This window comes from Sturnus vulgaris, chromosome 25 (genome assembly GCF_052056855.1).
Source record: "Sturnus vulgaris isolate bStuVul1 chromosome 25, bStuVul1.hap1, whole genome shotgun sequence".
NCBI classification, from domain to species: domain Eukaryota; kingdom Metazoa; phylum Chordata; class Aves; order Passeriformes; family Sturnidae; genus Sturnus; species Sturnus vulgaris.
Window position 1 is genome coordinate 2,065,645 of NC_142267.1, and position 18,984 is coordinate 2,084,628.

General features: G+C 53.4%; 1 protein-coding gene and 1 long non-coding RNA gene across 4 annotated transcripts; one reads left to right on the top strand and one right to left on the bottom strand.

The window, feature by feature from the left end:
* Positions 1 to 1,785: 1,785 nt before the first annotated feature.
* TMEM240 (transmembrane protein 240) lies at positions 1,786 to 15,721 on the bottom strand. 3 transcript variants are annotated; one of them, XM_014885816.2, is made up of 4 exons: positions 14,698 to 15,006; positions 14,289 to 14,395; positions 5,008 to 5,216; positions 1,786 to 2,198 (listed from the first exon to the last, which is right to left on the bottom strand). In XM_014885816.2, exons 1-4 carry the CDS (start codon positions 14,752 to 14,754, stop codon positions 2,050 to 2,052), a joined length of 522 nt encoding a protein of 173 aa, XP_014741302.1. In that variant the 5' UTR covers positions 14,755 to 15,006; the 3' UTR covers positions 1,786 to 2,049. The 3 variants fall into 3 exon arrangements, with proteins under 3 accessions (XP_014741302.1, XP_088035075.1, XP_014741301.1); XM_088178949.1 differs by lacking the exon at positions 14,698 to 15,006 and adding an exon at positions 15,703 to 15,721 and having other exon boundaries at positions 1,791 to 2,198; XM_014885815.2 differs by lacking the exon at positions 14,698 to 15,006 and having other exon boundaries at positions 1,791 to 2,198; positions 14,289 to 14,592.
* A 94-nt stretch (positions 15,722 to 15,815) lies between these two features.
* Positions 15,816 to 18,501, top strand: LOC148221238 (uncharacterized). Its single transcript, XR_015808453.1, has 2 exons — positions 15,816 to 16,532; positions 17,987 to 18,501. It is a non-coding gene; the product is annotated as an uncharacterized LOC148221238 (long non-coding RNA).
* The last annotated feature ends 483 nt before the right edge of the window (positions 18,502 to 18,984 follow it).

An 18,984-nucleotide genomic window follows, 5' to 3' on the forward strand; every position in this document is an offset into this window, starting at 1 on the left:
TCAATTTTTGTCCTTATCACAATGGAATTTTTCTCCCTACAAAATTCTATCCCACCTGAGGGCTTGGTGATAACCCAGTCCCTGCTCTTCCCTGCCAGCAGGCTGTGGAAAGGAGCTGCTCAAGGAAAAGTCATTCCTTAGATCCTAAGGAATATTTTAGCCAGGAAAAGACAGACAGACAAACACACACAAATATGGACCAGGAAATTATTTCGGTCCAGAAAGAACCTGGGGCTCCAAGACAAGAGGCACTGGGGAATAGCAAAGGTGGGAATGGCAGAGAAATGGGAATGTTTGGGGGCTTGTAATTAACTGAACTGAGCATAGGAAATTAAAAAAAAAAACAAAAAAACAACCCCAAGACACAGAAGCTGGAGCAGGGAGGGCAGAGCAGGAGTCCTGGTGTCCTTTTCCCTGGAGAACACTTTTCCTTTTCCTCAGGAGAACACTGAGAGTGCCCAGGAATCCATGGAAAAGGAGATTTCCAGGCAATGCTCAGCATCCTTCAGTTCTGGCTGTTCTCCCCATTTCTGCACGAACCCACTCGACACAAAATGATGAATGAAGGGGGAATGATGAGGGCTCAGGGCTGTCAGGTTCCTGGGGGTGGCATTTCCCTCCTCCAGCCCTCCTGATAAATAAATCCTCTCTCTCCCCACCCCAGCACATCCTTGGGCTCAGCAGCAGAGCAGGACAGGACAGGACCAGCACACCTGGGGCTCCTGCAGGGACTGGAGGAGATCTCTGGGTGGGGACACTGCTTTCAGAACCTTGATCCCATCCAGACCCCAAAACCCACACCAGAGTGGGTTTGACCCCATCCAAACCTCAAAACCCACACCAGAGTGGGTTTGACCCCATCCAGACCTCAAAACTCACACCAGAGTGGGTTTGATTCCATCCAAACCTCAAAACTCACACCAGAGTGGGTTTGACCCCATCCACACCCCAAAACCCACACCAGAGTGGGTTTGATTCCATCCAGACCTCAAAACCCACAGCAGAAAAGCACAAAACCACATTGGAGCCTCCTCACACTTGGACTCAAGCCTGGGCACATTCGGGATGTTTGGAAGGAGTTTGGCTTCAGTGTCCCTCGAGCCAAGCCCCACAAGCCAGGGGTGTTCAGGGCCCCCTCATTGCTTTTTTTTGGGGGTGTTTTAACCAGGCTCACCCTGCAAGAAGAGGGGCAGAGCAGCTCCTTTCCTCCCAGGCAAGGGCTGGGGGGTGTTGATGAGTCCCATCTAACACATCCCACCCTTCCTGTAGTGAAGGACAGCAGCCTTGTCACCAAAGGTGCCACCAAAGGTGCCACCAGAGCAGCACCAGCCCCAGGGAGCCCTCCCAGCCCCACTGCCCTGGCTCTGAGGTTGGATTTGCTTAAGGCAGGTTTCAGTGGACAGCAACACAAACCACAAAGCCCTGACACGTTCCCAGCACTTCCTTCCCCCACAGCAACTCCCCAGAACGGGAACCGAAGCGAAACCCGAAAGGGGGGACACTGTGCTGGCAGCAGTGCCCATCCAAACCTGTGCCAGCCACGGCAGGGGCAGAGCAGGGAGGGCAAAGCCGAGCCCAAGGAGCAGAGAAACGGGGGCTGCAGCTCCTGGAGGGGACATTCTGCATCTTCTTCGTGCTGTGCCACCTCCATCCCCTCGGCCAGCATTCCCAGCAGGATGTGCAGGACAGCCAGGAAAAGGGGAGGGGTTGAAATTATAATGCAAATCTCTTTTCTCTCTCTCTCTCTCTCTCTCTTTTTGTTTTGTTTGTTTGTTTGTCTGCTTTTTTTTTTTTTTTTTTTTTTTTTTTTACATATATACACGAGTCTGACAATAAAATGTGGAACACAGTGCAAAGCCTTGGCTGCAGAGCATCCAGGACTGGCTTAGTTGTGCATCGTGGCGTGTCCACCCATGGACACCCGGGATGGATCCCTAAAATCCGTGTCCTCAGCTGGCTTGGGAGCAAACCAGAGCTGTTCCCCAGGAGGAAGAGCAGAGTCCTGTGTGTTTTAAAAGCTGGCTGCAGTCCCTGGAGGCTGGGGGTCCCTCAGAGGTGCCGGGGGCTGGGGTGCCCGTTGTGGTACAGCTTCTGTTTGATGTGCACCATGTTCCCCGTGGCCTCCTCGTACTGCCGGTGGTGACGCTTCCTCAACTCCTTCAAGTTACAAAACTTCGGGATCCAAGACCAGGAGTTGTCTGGAAGGCAGGGAGGACAGGGAAGGTGAGGGGTTGTAGGGAGAGGAGGGGGCTGAGCTGTCCCAAATCTGTCCTAAACCTGTCCCAAATCTATCCCAAAGCTGTCCCAAACTTGTTCCCAAACCTGTCCCAAACCTGTCCCAAACCTGTCCCAAAGCTGTCCCAAAGCTGTCCCAAATCTATCCCAAACCTGTCCCAAACCTGTCCCAAAGCTGTCCCAAATCTATCCCAAACCTATCCTAAACCTATCCCAAACCTATCCCAAGTCTGTCCCAAACCTGTCCCAAACCTGTCCCCAAGCTGCTCCTGCCCCACTGAATTGGCAAAGCCACCCCTGATGTCCCTTCATGGCCACCTTGTCACGATGGCCAGGGCAGCTTGGACACCTCTCCTCCCAAATTCCTGCCCCCATCCCCATCACCCTCTGCCCCCAACACCTTTTTAACCCATTTTTTACCCATTTTTTACCCCTCAGCCCAGGAACAGCTGCCACCCATTCCCATAAACATTTTGGGTTGTTTCCACCCAAAAATACACAAATCCCAGCCCCTCAAAGGACAGCTGGAAAATCCCAGAGAAATCCAGATGGCACAAGGACGAGCTGCTGTGCTGGGAATTGATTGGACTCGATGATCTTTGAGTCTTTTTCCATCCCAAATGAGTCCCTGAATCCATGACTGTGAACAGCCCTGCCCAGCCCTGCAGCTGCTACGAAGCCCGGGCTGAGTTTCCTATGGAATATTTTCTATTTTGAGAAACCTCTTGCATCAAGAAGGAGCCCCAGGTTATTGTAACAGGCCACAACTGGAGCTGAGCAGCCCCAATGTGACATTGAGTCACTGCTGAGTGGTGCTCGTGCTCTCCTCGCTCTCTACCAGCACAGAATTTGTGTTTCCTCTGCCCCAGTCTCATAATTTCTTCCTTCAGAAGGAAAATTTAGCTTTGTTCAACAAAGAAACAAATTCCTTTCTGCTCAGTGCCTTTAAAATTACTCTGTTGCATCGTTGATTTGGAATAAATAGGAAATATTTAGGTTCGTTGCAGCAAGCCTTTTATAAAGCCTTAAAATAGGTGTACACAGGGAGGGGAAAAAAAAAATGAAACAAAAGAGATCAATTAGTTGAAATACTAAATTAATTACTAAAAATAAAAGCCTCCATTCACAAGGGGTAGGTGATCCCAGCTCTGAAGAACATCTCAGCACAAGGAGAGCTCCTGCCAGCCCTGCTCTGATCTCTGATGAAAATCGGGAGCCACAAGCCCCAAAATTGCTTCTCAGAACCTGAAATCTCACAGGAAAATCAGCCCCTGCTTGGGAAGCAGCAGCAGAGCCCCGGGAGAATCCTGACTCAGAAACTGCTCACAGAGGCTGCTGGGATTTGGGAAGACTAATGGGAAATTAATATCATTTTTTATCTGAGTTTTTAGAAAGAGAGAGTTCACTTCCCTAATTAGAATTTCTTATAGGCCTGCAGATAAATCTTTCTCCTGCTCGCTTCTCCTTTTCCTCTGAGTTGGGATTTAACAGCACCATCAGTCAAGAGTTGGGGAGATGGAGATTTGTAGGCACATTTTGAGGGAATTTCGAGTCATTCTTTAATTGAATACATTTTCCTGTCATTTTTTTTCTCCTCCAAATATGAAAATCCATGGGATGCCCGTGCTGAGGGAGGAAAATGGGGCAGAGGGAGCCTCTGAGGGATCATCTGTTGATCCTTCTCGGGGTGTTAATTGAGGATTTTAACTGCTCCAAAACCTGACAATCCTGCCCAACCCTTCTCCCCGTGGGGCTGATGGCACAACTGAACAAAAAGCATCTCCAAAAACATCTGCTCAGGGATGAGGAATGGAAAACCTCAGCTGGCACCACACAGATGTCACTCACTGTCACCACAATGTCACAGGTTTACACAACCAACACCAGCAGCTAGGAAATAAAAAAAAATCAGATTTTTTTTTGGGGGGGGGGAAATTTGGGTTCAGCCTGAAGATATTCCACACATAGAATTGCCACACCAGCATTCCCTGTGTGACAATTGCTAAAAGATTCGTGTTAATCACAAAAACATCGGGGTTTGTATAAACCAGAATACTCAGCTCTGAAGTGAAGCATGGACACTAGATAAAGGAAATTATATGATTAAATAATTCTGTTTAAAATCACCTTGTTATGGTATATTATGTTGTATTATGTTACATTATAATATGTTATATTTTCCAAATAAGTTGTGTGGGCTCCCAGCTTGCAAAATGAGACTTCCCAAAAAGCCCTTCCTGCCTTTGTGTGATCAATGCTGCTCATCCCAAAAACCAAACTCCCAGAACTGCTCTGGTGGTTCTCTACAAGGCCCAGATGGCTGTGACTGATTGTCACCCAAAGGCTTTGTGAACCACCACTGCTTACCTAACAAAATTATGACAGCAAAAAACCCCAAAATTATTGATGACAATAAAAACCCCAGTGTGAGAAGAGGCTGCAAACCGAGGTTGGGTGGAGCGTGGAGTGGGCGCTGACCCCTCACGTTCCCCAGCTCTGTTTGCTCTTTCTATATCAAATAAAACAACCCAAAATTTTGCTGAATATCGACACTTTTGCCTCTCGTTTATAACACCCCGCTGGGGTCACGGAATGATGGAACATCCTGAGCTGGGAGAGCATCACGCTGGGACAAAGAGAGCTGGGACATCCCTGCCCAGATTTTTTGTGCCGGACCCACGTGGAATAAATAACGAGCTTTTCCAGCGTCCAGGGAGAGGGCAGGCACTGAGGAAGAGGAGGAGGAGGAGGAAGGGGAGGAGCAGCTCTTACCATAGCGCCGGCTGGTCCTCCAGGCGCGCACGGCGTAGTGCAGAACCCCGTCCATCCACACCAGGAACCAGCTTATACAAAAGCCCAGCAAAAGTCCCAGCATCAGATCAATCTCCTGCTTGGTTACATTGTCAGTCACAAAATAATTCTCCGAGGAATCCACCACGGACTGGTCCCCGTCGTAAGGGATGACATAATGGACGTGATGCCTGGTGCAGAGGGGCAGAAATAGGGAATTAAATCAGAGGGGTTTTTTTTATTTTATTTTTTGGTTTTCCTGCCCGTTCCTCCCGCCACGAAGGGCTGTGCTGGTTTTCTGTGCTGCTGGCAGCAGAGAGGGAGGGAAGAAAGCAAAAATAAAATAAAATAAAATAAAATAAAATAAAATAAAATAAAATAAAATAAAATAAAATAAAATAAAATAAAATAAAATAAAATAAAATAAAATAAAATAAAATAAAATAAAATAAAATAAAATAATAAAATGCTGACCCCGAGCCTGGACCGATGTGACATTCCTGCCACGGGCTCCCTGTGCCCCAGCTCATCATCTGCAGATGCACAGAGCAGCCCTGGGATGCAGAGGGCACTGCTGGAGGCAGCAACCTCAGCTTCAAGTCTAGACACCATTTATCTAACGAATTCAAGTCCAAAAAAAGCCTTTCTCAACCTGTTTAGTCAATATACCAGTAAACAATTGGCCAATTCCAAAAATTATCTCAGCAAATCTTTCTCCATTCATTACAAATCCTACCAAGGAATAAAGTGTTTAAACCGAGTTCCTTCCTCGAGCGTCCTTTGAACCTCAAAACTTAGAAATTCTTAACTCAGCGAAAATGGAATTTTATAGAACATTTACTTTTCCTAAATAAATAAAATAAAATAAAATAAAATAAAATAAAAATAAATGTACAGACGTCACAGCACATCAAAGTGCATACAATTGTATTATTAAATTGTGTGGCCCTGCAAGTGCCACCACCACTGTCCCCTGGAGGAGGGGGAGCCCTGCAGTGCTGGGGGCTCCGGGGGTGTCCCCAGAGAGGATTTGCTGCTCCCTGTCCCCTCTCCCTGGGTGAAATGAGGCTCGTGGTGATTTCAGATTTTTTTGTTTTTCGTGGATTTGTAACCCTGCAGTTCTTTAGTGCAGAGCTGTAAACTCCACGCACAGTGTGAGCTGCAGATTTCTCATTTTGGTCCAACACAACAATTCCTCTCCAGGCTGGCAATCAAGGACATCTCACACTCAAAAAATACAAACAAAAGGGAGTTGGAGGGGAGCAAATTTGGGGTAAATGACTTCATTACTTCAAGCTAATTGGAAAATTAACCCCCAATCTGCAAATGAACCGAACTTATAAAAGAGTAAAAACCTGTGACCTGTGATCCATTTTGGGTGTAGCCTCTGGGGGTTTCATCTGCCCTAAATGTACCTGAAGGCCCTTCAATAAATATAAATAAATATAAATAAACTGCTTTTTATTCTCCTAATTTTGTCTGGCCTCTGTTTTTAGGTAACCCCATCGGTGTCCCTCACACAGCAGAGTTTAGAGATTTTGCAAATTTACAGCCACGGAGGAGGCCCAGGGAGAAATTCCTCCTGCAGCCTCTCACTGCTGGAAAAGCTCCAAAACCACCTGAGCTCCTCCTGTTCCTTGAGCAGGGTGATCTGGGGGGTCCCTCCAGGGCCCTGAACATCTCCAGAGGGGAAAAAAAGGAGCAGCTCCAAAACTTCCCAAAGCTCCCAGGGTTTGGAGAGGCTGCCCAGTGCCAGGAGGGTGAGGGGGGTCATTTGTGCCAATGAGACCAAACCTGGGCTGAAGCTGCAAAACACAAAAAAAACCCCTCGCAGGTTCACCTGGGGAAATGTCAGGGATGGAGTGAGGGAGTTGTGGAGAAGGGAAAAAAAAGCAAATCAGGGCTGTGGGGGCTGAAGGAAGGAGGAGCTCAGAGGGGTGGGAGGATCCCTGGAGGATCCAAAGCTGCTCTGAGCTGCTCTTCACCTTCCCAGGGAGCCCAACCTCAGCCAGGTGGGCACTGGCGGTGCTGTCCCCACCCCGGCAGTGACCACACCCCCAGGCAGGTGATGCCCAGCCCCAGGTGCCCTCCAGCAGCGCAGCCCTGGCATCACCAGTGCTCCCAGTTCGGGGGGCAGGGGATGTCCCGGTGCTGCCACTGTCCCCAGCATCCCTGGCACGGCCCCGCTCCCGCTCCCGGAGAGAGGGAGGCAATCGCTGAGGCCTCTGAATATTCATGAGGTGCAGGTTGCTCGATAATCACGCCTGAGAAACGTCCAAATATTTACACAAACAAACCTCCACTCAAAGGAACCTTCTGAAAACAGCCCTGATCTCAGCCGTGCCTTAATGGGGGCATCAGCTCCGGCTGGCACGGGGCTGGCACGGGGCTGGCACGGGGCGAGCAGAGGCTCCGGGGTGGCAACCAGCCCCTGGCACCCAGGGAAAGGGGCCAGGCTGGGAAGGGACAGGAGATGCCAGCTCTGATGGCAGCAGTGGCCCCCGGGGCTGAGGGCAGCCCGGCTCTGGTTCTGGCTGGTTTGGAACAGGGAATTTCCTTCTTTTGGCTCTGGGAAATCAGGGGGCAGAGGCTGAGTGAGGGAGGGGTCCCCAGAAGGAATGGGAGGGGTCCCATGAACACAGCCAAGCACTTCCCATGCTCCACGATTTCCCAAATCCTCACACACATCTCCCATGTTCCATGATTTCCCAAATCCCTGCACTCTCACATTTCTCATCTTCCATCCTTCCCAAATCCTTCTCTACACATCTCCCATGTTCCATGATTTCCCAAATCTCTCCACACATCTCCCATGTTCCATCCTTCCCAAATCCCTGCACACACATGTCCCATGCTCCATGATTTCCCAAATCCTTGCACACATCTCCCATGATTTCCCAAACCCCTGCACTCTCACATTTCTCATTTTCCATCCTTTAAAGAAAAGCCTCCTGTCCCTGAAGCTCCCCAGGAAAGCAGCTGAGGCCCTGCAGCCTTCCAGCAGTTGGGAACCCCGAGTCACCAGAATAATTCCATACAGAGGAGACCCCAGAGCTGCTTTTCCACTTTGTGGAGTTTTCTGGAAGGAGTTTAACAATGCCCACGGAAGATGAATTTTTCCTGCTGCTGCAACAGTTGGGAGAACAGGGCTGCAGGGAATTTTATCCTTTCCTTGCCTTAACAGGACTGAGATGGGGAAGAGAGCAGGGACAGACCCCCACGAGTTTCCTGGTGCTGCTGAAGGCCCTGGGGATGTTCCAGGAGGGAATCAGAGCCTGTCCCATCAGCACAGCACAGTTATTCATAGTGCACAGAGGAGCAGGGTCCCCCCTTCACCTCACACCCAGGGGACTGGAAACTGGAACGTGCCCTGGCTGCCCCTGGGGACCAGACCCAGCCAGGGGAGGTGACAGCTCCGAGCTGTGCGTGCAGGAAAACCCCGGCAGCTCCTCCAGGGCACTGCCAGGATGGGCAGCAGGGCTGGGCACCAGCTCCTGGCTCCTCAGAACACAGCCCTGCCATAAACCCTCCAGCCAGGGCTCATCTCACCAAGAAAAGCCCTTTGGAGAGAGGCAAAATCCTCCTTCAGTGACAAAAAACCTCCTTCAGTGACAAAAAACTCTTCAGAGACAAAACCCTCTTCAGGCTGGCATCAGCTCAGCCCTGGTCAGGGTGGCTGTGAGGTCTCTGGGGACCACAGTCCTGTGACAGAGCTGTCACACAGCAGCCAGACCCGCGTTCTGCCCGTGTTGATTTGCAAGAAAACGATGTACCAAATAATAATAATTGAGTGACAATTCCTGGGCAGTTCCAGCTGGTGCCACCTCCCCTCCCGAGCTGGGCCCACCCTCAGGGGACCCCAGAATACCCCGAGCTGTGCCCAGGAATAAAAATAGGGACAGAAATTCCAACACATCTGGGGACAGAAATTCCAGCACACCTGGGGACAGAAATTCCAGCACACCTGGGGACGGAAATTCCAGCACACCTGAGGCCAGGAACGCCTGGGGAGCGGTGGCAGAGAGGCTGGGTGTGCTGTCGCTCGGCTCAGGTGACAAAGGCAGCCCGCTGTGTGTGTCTGCACACCCCTGTCCCCATCCCCGGGCTGTGACAAAGGGGGACAAAGCTCCTGCTCTCCTCCGGGGCCAGCGGCTCCTCTCCGAGCTGCCCCCGGCGCTATTGTCCCTTGCGGTGACCTTGTGTGCGCGCCGGCTGCTGCAGCCCCGGCACGGCTCGGGAGAAGCCACGGATGTGTTTTAAACACAGCCAGAGTCCGGCACTGCCTCTGGGCTTGTCACAGCCCCGCTGCGATGGGGACAGCCCCAGGGATGGCGACAGGGATGGCGACAGGGATGGGGACAGGGACGCGCGGATGCTCCGGCTCAGCCCGGCTCCCTCCCGGGCAGGTGACAGTGGCAGCCACGTCACATCTCCCGCTGCAGCTGCCACATCCTGGCTGGACCAAGCCCTTCCCCATCGCCAGCTGCAGCAGGATTTGGGGAAATTTGGGTTTATCCAGCCCCGAGGCAGAGCCTCCCTGTCCTGCATCCCTGCCTGACCTTGCAGCCGCTCCTCAGCATCCCCGGCAGCCCCGAGGCTCGCAGGGCTGTGCCCAGCGGGGTGGTGGCACCACCAAAAACATGTCCCTGCTGCTGGTGCCGGTGTAAACACGGCACTGGCACAGCTGCCAGGAGCCAGGGAAGGGCTGGGGGTGGCCAGGAGCGGGCAGAGAGCACTCCCAGCACACCCACACAGGGGCTGGGCACACTGAGGTTTCCAGAGTGGCTGGGAAAGGAGGAAACAGAGGAGAAATGTCCCTCGTGTCCCTCCTGGCAGCAGTGCCACCCTCCCCAGTGATCCCAGCATCAGGGCACAGCCTCCTCACCATTGCTGTGCCCAGCCTGGTGCGTGGCAGGGTGTCCAGGCTCTCCCCTCAGGACAGGTCCAGCACAGCCCTTCCCTCCTGGATCAGAGCCTGGAGCATCCCTGGGGCAGGAAGAGCTGCCCCGGCTCTGCTGCAGCAGCCAGGTGAGGATGAAATTCCCAGCCCTGCTCCAGGGAGAGGCGATCCCTGGGAGGGACACACTCACAAGGTCACCCAGAAGGTCGGTGACAGGGAGGACACAGCGCCAGAGCTCGGGAGGGTCCTGTGCTCTCCGGACCAGCAACTCGTGAGCCCCCCCAGGCTGTTTTGGTGGCTCCTGGCTCCTTCCAGGTGTCATCTGTTCCCTCCAGCTCACCCTGCCTCCTCCACGGACGCCCTTTGGTGTTTTTCCTTTGCATGACATCACCCAGCTCCTGATCTGCTGCCAGCTCTCTGCTCGCACAGAGGACCCTTTGCTGGCTGGGACGGAGGAATTCGGACGAGGGCAGCGCTGCAGCTCCGCAGTCCTGCCCAGCCCTGCCCTCCCCGGGGACAGCCACGGGGCTCTGGACAGCCTGGATGGAGAGTGCCAGGCTCCCCCAGGGATCTGCTCCAGCAGCCACGGTGCCAGCAGGAGCCAGGAGCGTGGCTGTCACCCCTTCCCGAGGCAGATGTGACAGGAGGAGCTGTCCCTGTCACACCCAGCCTGTCTGCAGGCTCAGCTCCAGGTGCCAGCCCTGTCTCTGTGCTGTGTTCTCACTCCAGCCCTGCCCCAGCCTCCCTTCCCAGCAGAGTTTTCCCGGCTGTGGATGCTCTCCCATGGCCTGGGGGGGTCCTGGCAGCTCTGCCCTGCTTGGCTCTGGGGCTCTGGAGTGGGAAAGCTCTGGCCCAGGTGATGGTGACACCTCACCTGTGGATATTTGTCACCTCTCAGAGCCCAGGGGAGCATCCAGCACAGCCACCAGAGCAGGGACACTCCACTGTCCAGCCAGGCTCACTCAGACTGCAAACAGCAGCTCAGTGCCACCTAAAAAACTGCAAATATGGACCAGGGGTAGCCAGAGCAGCCCCAGCTCTCCCCAGCCTCTGTGCCACCTAAAAAACTGCAAATATGGACCAGGAGTGGCCAGAGCAGCCCCAGCTCCCCCCAGCCCAGGGCTCCAGGCCCTGCAGCCACTCACACTCTGCACAGCACTGGTGTCACCTCTTGGTTCTCAGTGTCACAACTCCCCTCTGACACCACGGACTCCAAATGCACCTGTCCCTCCTGGCATGAAATGACAACAAAGAGCTTCAGCCCCAGGGACCCTGATCCCACAGGGAAGGGTGAAGGTGGGGATCAGCCTCCAGCAGCACCTGGAGCTGGGGCTGGTTTCCCTCCCCAGCCTCTACAAACACACAGAATGCTGAAAAACGTGGCAAAAATAATGTACAGCACTCCTTGCTCTTGTCCTGGGACTTGTGCTGGGCCAGAGTCCCAGAGAGGGGAGGATGAGCAGAGCCCAGGGAAGGCACAGCCCTGCCCACCAGGACAGACCCCAGGCATGGCCTCGGAGCCTGAGCAGCTCTGTGAGGGGCAGCTGGAGCAGCCAGCCCTGCTGGCCATGCCCCTGGGTCACTCTGGTGGCCCCAGAGCCCCCAGAACGTGGGCAGAGCCTGGGGCACCCCTGGGCATGGCTGGTGCTGCTGCCTGAGCTGAAAGTGGGCACAGGAACAAGGGACCCCAAAATCGGGGCTGGAACCAGCCAGGGCTGGTGAGTCCCAAACTGGAACTGGAACCAGTCAGGGCTGGGAACCCCCAAACTGGAACTGGAACCAGCCAGGGCTGGTGAGCCCCAAACTGGAACTGGAACCAGCCAGGGCTGGTGAGCCCCAAACTGGAACTGGAACCAGCCAGGGCCCATCCCACTGCCAGGGCATGGGGATCCAGGCTGAGCACAGCCTGGCAGGGCTCAGAGCCCCACAGTGTCCCCCTGGCACACCTGAGACACAGAGCCAGCCCTCCCTGGCCACAGGCAGCACCTCCCTGGCCACCTCCCTGGCCACCTCCCAGCCCCTCACAAGCTCAGAGCTCCTCCTGGACAGCACATCCTGCTCTGCCCAGGGCACTCACATCCTGCTTGGACAATTCCTGGGGAAGGGATCCACTCTGATCCACTCTGAGCAAGGAGACAACCAGGAGAGGAGAGGAGAGGAAGGAAAACATTTCTGAATGAATTATTGGGTCTGACTGACACTGCGACCCAGGCTAGGGCAGGAGGGAGATCATTAATTGCAGCAGCTCAGCCCACTGCACATCAATCTTCATTCATTCCAATTCCTCCTTCCCTTCCATTTCTGCAACATTTACTGATTTTCCCCATTCCTCGCTGCAACACACTGAACTGCAGCCAGCTCCCTCCTCCGAGGACTCCCTCTGGTTATTGGCAAATTAAGTTCTTCATCAAGCCCTGCTAGCAGCGCTGACAAGAGGCTCCAGGACACAGCCCAGCCTGGGGGAGCTGCTGATGGCTCCTGCCCCAGGGCTGAGCTCAGAGCCCCTGGGCAGCTGACACAGAGCACAAGGCACGTCCAGCCCGGGAATCAGAGAGCTCCAAACGCTGCCATGGGGGCAGCAGGTCAGGGCAAAGCTCAGCACGAGGTGTCACAGCACAAGGGAGGGTTTGTGAATTCTCCTCTCAGGGCAGGAGCAGCTCGGAGCCAACGCTCAGAAATTCGTGAGCTGTTTCTGTTGGCAAGAGCCATTGCTCACACGTACCTGAGGCAAGGGATAAACTTTGCTTTTTGCCTCCTCTCACGTCCATGCTCAGCGGTTTGGGAGCTTTTTTTGTGGCACTTTCGAAGAAATGAGGCAGTGGTGTTTGTGGAGAGTGCCACGGCCAATTTATCTGCCTCAGCAGCATCTCTGCAGGCACAGGGGGAGAGCAGAGGGGGCTGCCCCTGCCACCTCCTCAGCCTTGGGCAGAGGGGACACTCAGCCAGGCCACCAGTGAGACCTGACACTGCTCAGCCACTCCAAACATCACAGTCCATTACCAGCAGCCCATTCTCACCAAGCTGTGACGAGTCCAAAGAAAAACTGGTGGGAAAAGCAGAGAAAAACTCTTAAACTAACAACAAACAAAAAACCATGAAGAGGGCTCAAAGAAAAACAAATCTAAGAAAAAGCAAATCCTTCCAAAACCAAGTTGAAGACACTGTGGATGTTTTTTTCTCACAAATTGACCCTAAGAGGGAAATGCCCCAGGAGCTGAGGGTGCTGCCACATCCCCCAGGCCTGGCTGCTCCTGGCCCTGCAGGTGCTATCACCTCTGGAAGCGTGGAAGGGAAAAACATTTTCTCCTCACCAAGCCCAGCTGCCACTCCAGGGACGCCAGGGGGACGCCATTCCTGGGTTCAGGATGCAGCTGGCTCCAGAGGCTGCTCCAAGAGGAGTAAAACCCAAACCTGAAGGCTCGGATGTGGCAAGGGAGGGCTCTCCCAGCGTGTCCTTTAGCTGGCACAGCCTCAGGCTGCTTTCCTCCCCCACAGGCACTGAGTAACCAGGCACAGGAGGGGAGCATGAGGAGCACCAGCAGCAGTCCCACAGAGAAGGGAGAAATTCATCTCCCCAGAGCTCAGCCCTGGGCCTGAACACATTCCAGATCCCAGTTTCAAGCTGAGCACTTTGGGATTACACACCACAGCGATGTTCTTTAGGAGAATTGAACGTTGCCAAGAGGCACGGAGGGAGGCAGGTGTTTGTCCAGTCATAAACTTGTGCACAGCAAAGGTTTCACTCCTGGCACAGCGTCCACCCCAACGCTCCTGGCTCCCCCAAAACCACAGCCCAGCCTCCTCGGTGTGCTGTGAACAGCTCCCAGGAGGAAAAGCCACAGGGAATTCAAATCTGATTGAAGATTGCAAAGCCTCAAAGTGACTCTGTCCTAGGTGGCCACATTCTGGCCTGGACGGGGATCCTGTCATTTCTCCAAACCCCAAAGCATTAATGAGCCACAAAAGCACCAACTGCAACACCCAGACCACAAACAGGCTGGGAAACACCACGGTCCTACTGACAACAAAAGGCAAAATGACAAACGTTTAAATCCGAGTAACTCACTTTGCCAGGGCTCCCGAATGCCTGTGCACAAACGTGCTCACAAAGGAAAATGCACTTCCAAGCCCACAGAAAACTCTTCTTCCCGAGGAAAAAAAAAAAAAAACAACCAACCCCCACCCCCCCTCCTCACCCTGCTCATGCAGGAGCTGCTGAGGAAGGTGAGACACAGCCAGAATGCCAAAATGGTAGCCCAGCTGCCAGCCAGCAGCTCCGTGTCGCTGGTCACCTCGTCCCCAGGGAGACAAGGTGGGAAGGGGCTGGGGGCAGCGCAGGGGAGATGCTCTGCAGGTAACTCACCTTCCACAGTTGCAGTGACAAACTCGGTCCTCCCCTCTCAGATGCGGTAGGATGTAATTGTGAAATCTGTCCAACAACGCATTCATGTCCATCAAGCAAGCTATTGCCTGTAAGAGCCCATAACCAAGGCATCTGGTCAACTCTGGATGATGGAATAAAACATTGACTCCAGTTTGATTGCCAAAGACTGAAGCAGTCATCAAGAAAAGAATGTTTGGTGTTCGGTGGGGCACACACACATGCACACACACTCACACACACACACACACACACACAGAGGTGCCCAGGCTGAGGGACAGTGCGGGGGGAAGGTGGAGGGGAGGGAGGGAGAGAGGGAGGGTGGGAAGGGGTGGGGGGGTGGGGTGGGGGGGACCATGGAGGGGAGGGAGATAAGCAAAAAATCTCTTACCATAACGATAGAGGCGCCCAGGATCATGAAAATCATGGTGTTTGCATTCATGGACATCAAGAGGGAATGGCCAGCGGTCGGGTCCGGGCGCCCCCAGCCCGCGGAGGGCGAGCGGTGGCCGCGCTATTCCGCAGAGCCGAGCGCGGGGCGCATCGCGCTCGCTGCCCGCACGCTGCGGTGCTGCGGGGGGCGGCGGGGCCGCGGGGAGCCCCCCGCACACACACACGCACTCCCCCGTGCCGGGGATGCCGCGGGCTCCCGAGCCCTGCCCGCTTTATTTTTTTATTTTTCTAGGATGAATGTGATAGGTAAAAAAAAAAAAAAAAAAAAAAAAAAAAAAATTGAAAAAAAAAAAATATATGTATAAAATTAAAAAAAAAAAATTAGAAAAATTTAAAAATAATGATATTAATTCCACCCCCCAGCGCTGGCTCCGGGCTCCCCCCGGCCGCGGTGGCGGCGGGTGCGCGGCTCCGGGAGCGGGCACACGCCGGTACAAGCACAGCCTTCATGCAGCAACTGGGAAGCGAGGCAGCCAAACCCGGGGTGGGGGGGAGAGGCTGGGGGAGGAGGAGGCAGGCTGCAAAAAAATCACCCACTCCGGGGGAGCCTCATCGCATCCTCTCCGCCGACCCTCCCCAAAATCATCCCCGCTGCCGAGCGCTGCCAAATAAAAATGGGAAATAAAAAAATAAAAAATAAAAAAATTCAAAAAAATTTAAAAATAAAACACCCCAGCTCCCAAATCACCGCGCCCACCTTCATCCCCCCCACCCCCCCCCCCAAAAAAAAAAAAAAAAAAAAAAAAAAAAAAGAAAAACGAGCCCCACAAACCCTCCCGGCTCGGGGCTGCGCTCTCTCGGTGCCGGCAGCCCCCGGCCCAGCCCCTCCCGGCCCCGCTCGGGGGAGGGATGCGGGAAGCAGGGGAGGGATGCGGGATGCAGCGAGAGGGGGAAGATGCGCCCAGGCAGCGCCGGCCGCCCCCTCCCCACCCCGGGCATTTACCTACGTGGGGAGGCGCTGCTCCGGGAGCGGCTCATGGCGAGCGGCGGCCGCAGCTCTGCGGGCCCGGCCCTGCGGGGCTCCCCCCGCCCCGCAGCCGCACGCCGAGCCCCGGCAGAGGCGCTTGGCCGCGTTTCCAGAGCCACACGCCATCCTCACCCCGCCCTTCCTCCTCCCGCCAAGGGCTCGGCCCCGCCGGGACCCCCCTGCCCTCCCTCCATCCCTCCCTCCATCCCTCTTTCCGCCCGGGGGTCCGGGGTGCGAGCCCCGAGCTCCGCCGCGCCCCCCGCGCATCCCTCGGCGCCTCCTCCCCTCCCTCCCCTCCGGCTCTGCCCGCACGGACCGCGGGGACCCTGCGGGGACCCTGCCAGGACCATGGGGGGACCCTGCCGGGACCCTGGGGGACCCTGCCAGGACCTCGCCGGGACCCTGCGAGTCCCGGCCCCGCACACCAAGGACACCCAAGGGAGCGAATCCCAGCCCAGCTGTAAATCCGCACTCAGCCCCTCGGGGAAGTGATGCAGAGAGACCCCTCCGAGTCACTTTTGTGACTGCCCAGAACTTTGTCCCGTCTCTGTCCCCAAAAGGGTCAGATGTCCGCGCTCAGATCTCCACGGCTCCGTTCCGCCGTGGTGTCGTTCAGTCCAGCTCAAGCCGCCTTTAGGAGCTGCCGGCAAAACGAAAAGAAAAGAAAAGAAGTGACCAGCCGAGAACTTTTTGCTGGTTTGGTTGTTGTTCCTTTTACAGCGAGCGGGGCGAGGTGGAGGAATTGCAGCCACCACGTGGGAAATGCCGAGCTTGATGTCCTGCAGTGCTCCTCAGCCTTCCTCACGGTGAGTTTCTCACTTCTAGAACCCGGGTGTTCATTTTTTTGGGTGGGTTTCTCAGGGTGGCCAAAGCAGAGTTTGCTGCTGTTGGGTTCTGTGTTTTTGCATATTTGTTTTCCTCCTGCTCCTCAGGCCACAATCAGCCTCCTTATGTAATGACTTGTGTTATATAAACTCCATTCTTCAAGGAACAGTCATTAACCTACTACTGGGTATTGAAAATACCAAAATACTGTCACACAATTAAAATCGCTAAATGGTGTCCTCAAATTAGAGCACAGATTTGCATTGCAGGTTTTTTTTTTTTTTTATTAAAAAAAAAAATTAAACCACACACATGAAACATTTGACAAGGCAGGCTCTTCATGCAAAGGAGCAGCAGGGCTGGGAAGGCACCTCCTGCACAACCCTCTGCCCTGAGCTATTTCCACTTTTTCCTGAGCTCAGAAGTGGATTCTGCCATGGAAATGCAGAGCTCAGAGAGGGTGCAGCTGGCTACTCTGGTTTTGTAGAAAACAAAAGCGTTTCTAAAGTCACAGCTGAATAAATCCACAGGAGGGAACGGTTTGAAGACGAGTGCCAGGGAATTTTGTGGAACTGAAGTTTCCCCAGCCAATGTTCATTGCTCCCACAAACCAGGCTGGGTCAGCTCTGAGCTGGGCTCGAGGCACCGAGGAGGGATTTTGTCATTGGCTCGGGTAATTTCCCTCTCTGTGCTTCTGGAGCACAGATCCTCCAAATATCCCTGTCCTGATCAGTCCTGGCTGCTGAGAGATCCCAAAAATCCCTGTCCTGACCATTCTGGGTGTGAGCTCCACAGTCCTGGTTGCTCCCAGTGCCCTTCACGTCTCACCTTCAGCAGAGCTGCCTGGCAGGTGACAAAACTCCAGCCCGGTCCTGGCCAAAGTGGCCCTGTCACACCTGCCTTGGAGCCAGGGGATGTTCACACCTGAGCAAAGACTCTCTAATGGGTGCTACACACACCACAATGGGTTTGTTAAACTCATTCCTAATTAAGTTCCCTTAAAACTCATTCCTAATTAGCTGCTCCCTTTGGAAAAGCAGCACCCTGTGAGCACCTGTGGCTCCTGCTCAGCTCCAAGCCTCGAGCTGTGCTGTCACCACCACCCTCACCCAGAGAGCTGCACAGGCCACATCGCAGGATTTAATCAAATCCCTAATCAAGATTATTTCCCCCCCACCCCGTAAATATTCAGCCCCAGGTAGGAGTTTATCACAAACCACACCCCCAGGATCTGACTCCTTTCCTCTTGGAGGGAGCTCAGCTCTGTGGTGCTCACACAAGGCAGAGTTTACACCAACCAGAGCAAGCATTTCTTTTCATTTTGAATTATTTCCATACCGGACTCCACTCATTGGTTTTTATTCCCATTTTCCCCCCAGTTCCATACCAGTACGAGTGTGTTTCTGCTTGTCTTTATCAATACTTTTCCCCTAAGATCCAGCCCATCTGAGGAATGGAAGTTGAAGCTGGATATTCGGCAACAAATTCACCGGGGAAATCCGGGATCGTCGATCTTTGCACAGAACCTTGGGGAGAAGCTTTGCCACCACGGGCAGCCTGAGAGAACTTCAGGAATGAGACACCAGCAGTGCAGAGGGAGAAAAATCACCAGAATTCCCAGTTTTATTTATAAACCCATTTGAAAGATGCACTGGTGTTGCTGACAGGGAGAAGGATGGTGTGAATGTTCTGAAAGTCTTGAGAACCACGAGAAAAAAAAAAAACAAACAAAAAAACCACAAACCCAAGAGTGACTCGTGTGGAAGAGACACCAAACTAGGAGTGAGCAGGGCTCTGCTGCTCTGTGCCTCATGGATGGGATCTGCAGAGGGATGGAAACCCCAAGAAGTGCTTGGCAAAGATCTGCTCACACAGGAGAAGCATAAAATTAAAAAAAAAAATTAAAAAAAATCTATTTAATCCATCCAGAAAGTAAAAAAAAAAAAAGAAGCCAGAGAAGTGCTGACAAAACACAATCCTTGTGTTTGGAAAGGAGGGGATGGCACCCTGGGAGGAATCTGCATTTTAAAGCCACCTCTGCCCACCCTGTGGAAGCTGGGGAAAAAATATCCCAAATATCTGGAAACTCTTCCTGGCAGCAGAAATTCTCATTTCTCACAGTCTGTGCTCACAGGGTGTGAATCCTTCCCTGCTTCTCTCCACTAAAGAGGGAAGAGGCAACTCCAGACCTTGAAAACAAATCTTTCAGCACTGATTTTCCCCCAGTCTCCAGCACACAAATATTTATATTCCACCTTGCTCTTAAAGGAAAACCCCATTCTTTGTCCTGTTTGCTTTAAATGAAATGTTTCTCTTGAAATTTCTTTTGATACAGAAAATAACTTGGACCTTGTGTTTAGCCAGTTTACACCTACAGATAAATATCTTTGCATGTATAAATGTGTATCTCAAAGGCAAGAACCCCATAAAATT

What these genes read in the sequence shown, in the direction of transcription:
- TMEM240 (XM_014885815.2), bottom strand. Translation starts at nt 14,488, where the DNA reads ATGACTGCTTCAGTCTTTGGCAATCAAACTGGAGTCAATGTTTTATTC. An exon ending in TGTCACTGCAACTGTGGAAG is followed by an intron (nt 5,217 to 14,288) that starts GTGAGTTACCTG and finishes CCTCTGCACCAG; the next exon opens with GCATCACGTCCATTATGTCA. An exon ending in GAGGACCAGCCGGCGCTATG is followed by an intron (nt 2,199 to 5,007) that starts GTAAGAGCTGCT and finishes CCTGCCTTCCAG; the next exon opens with ACAACTCCTGGTCTTGGATC.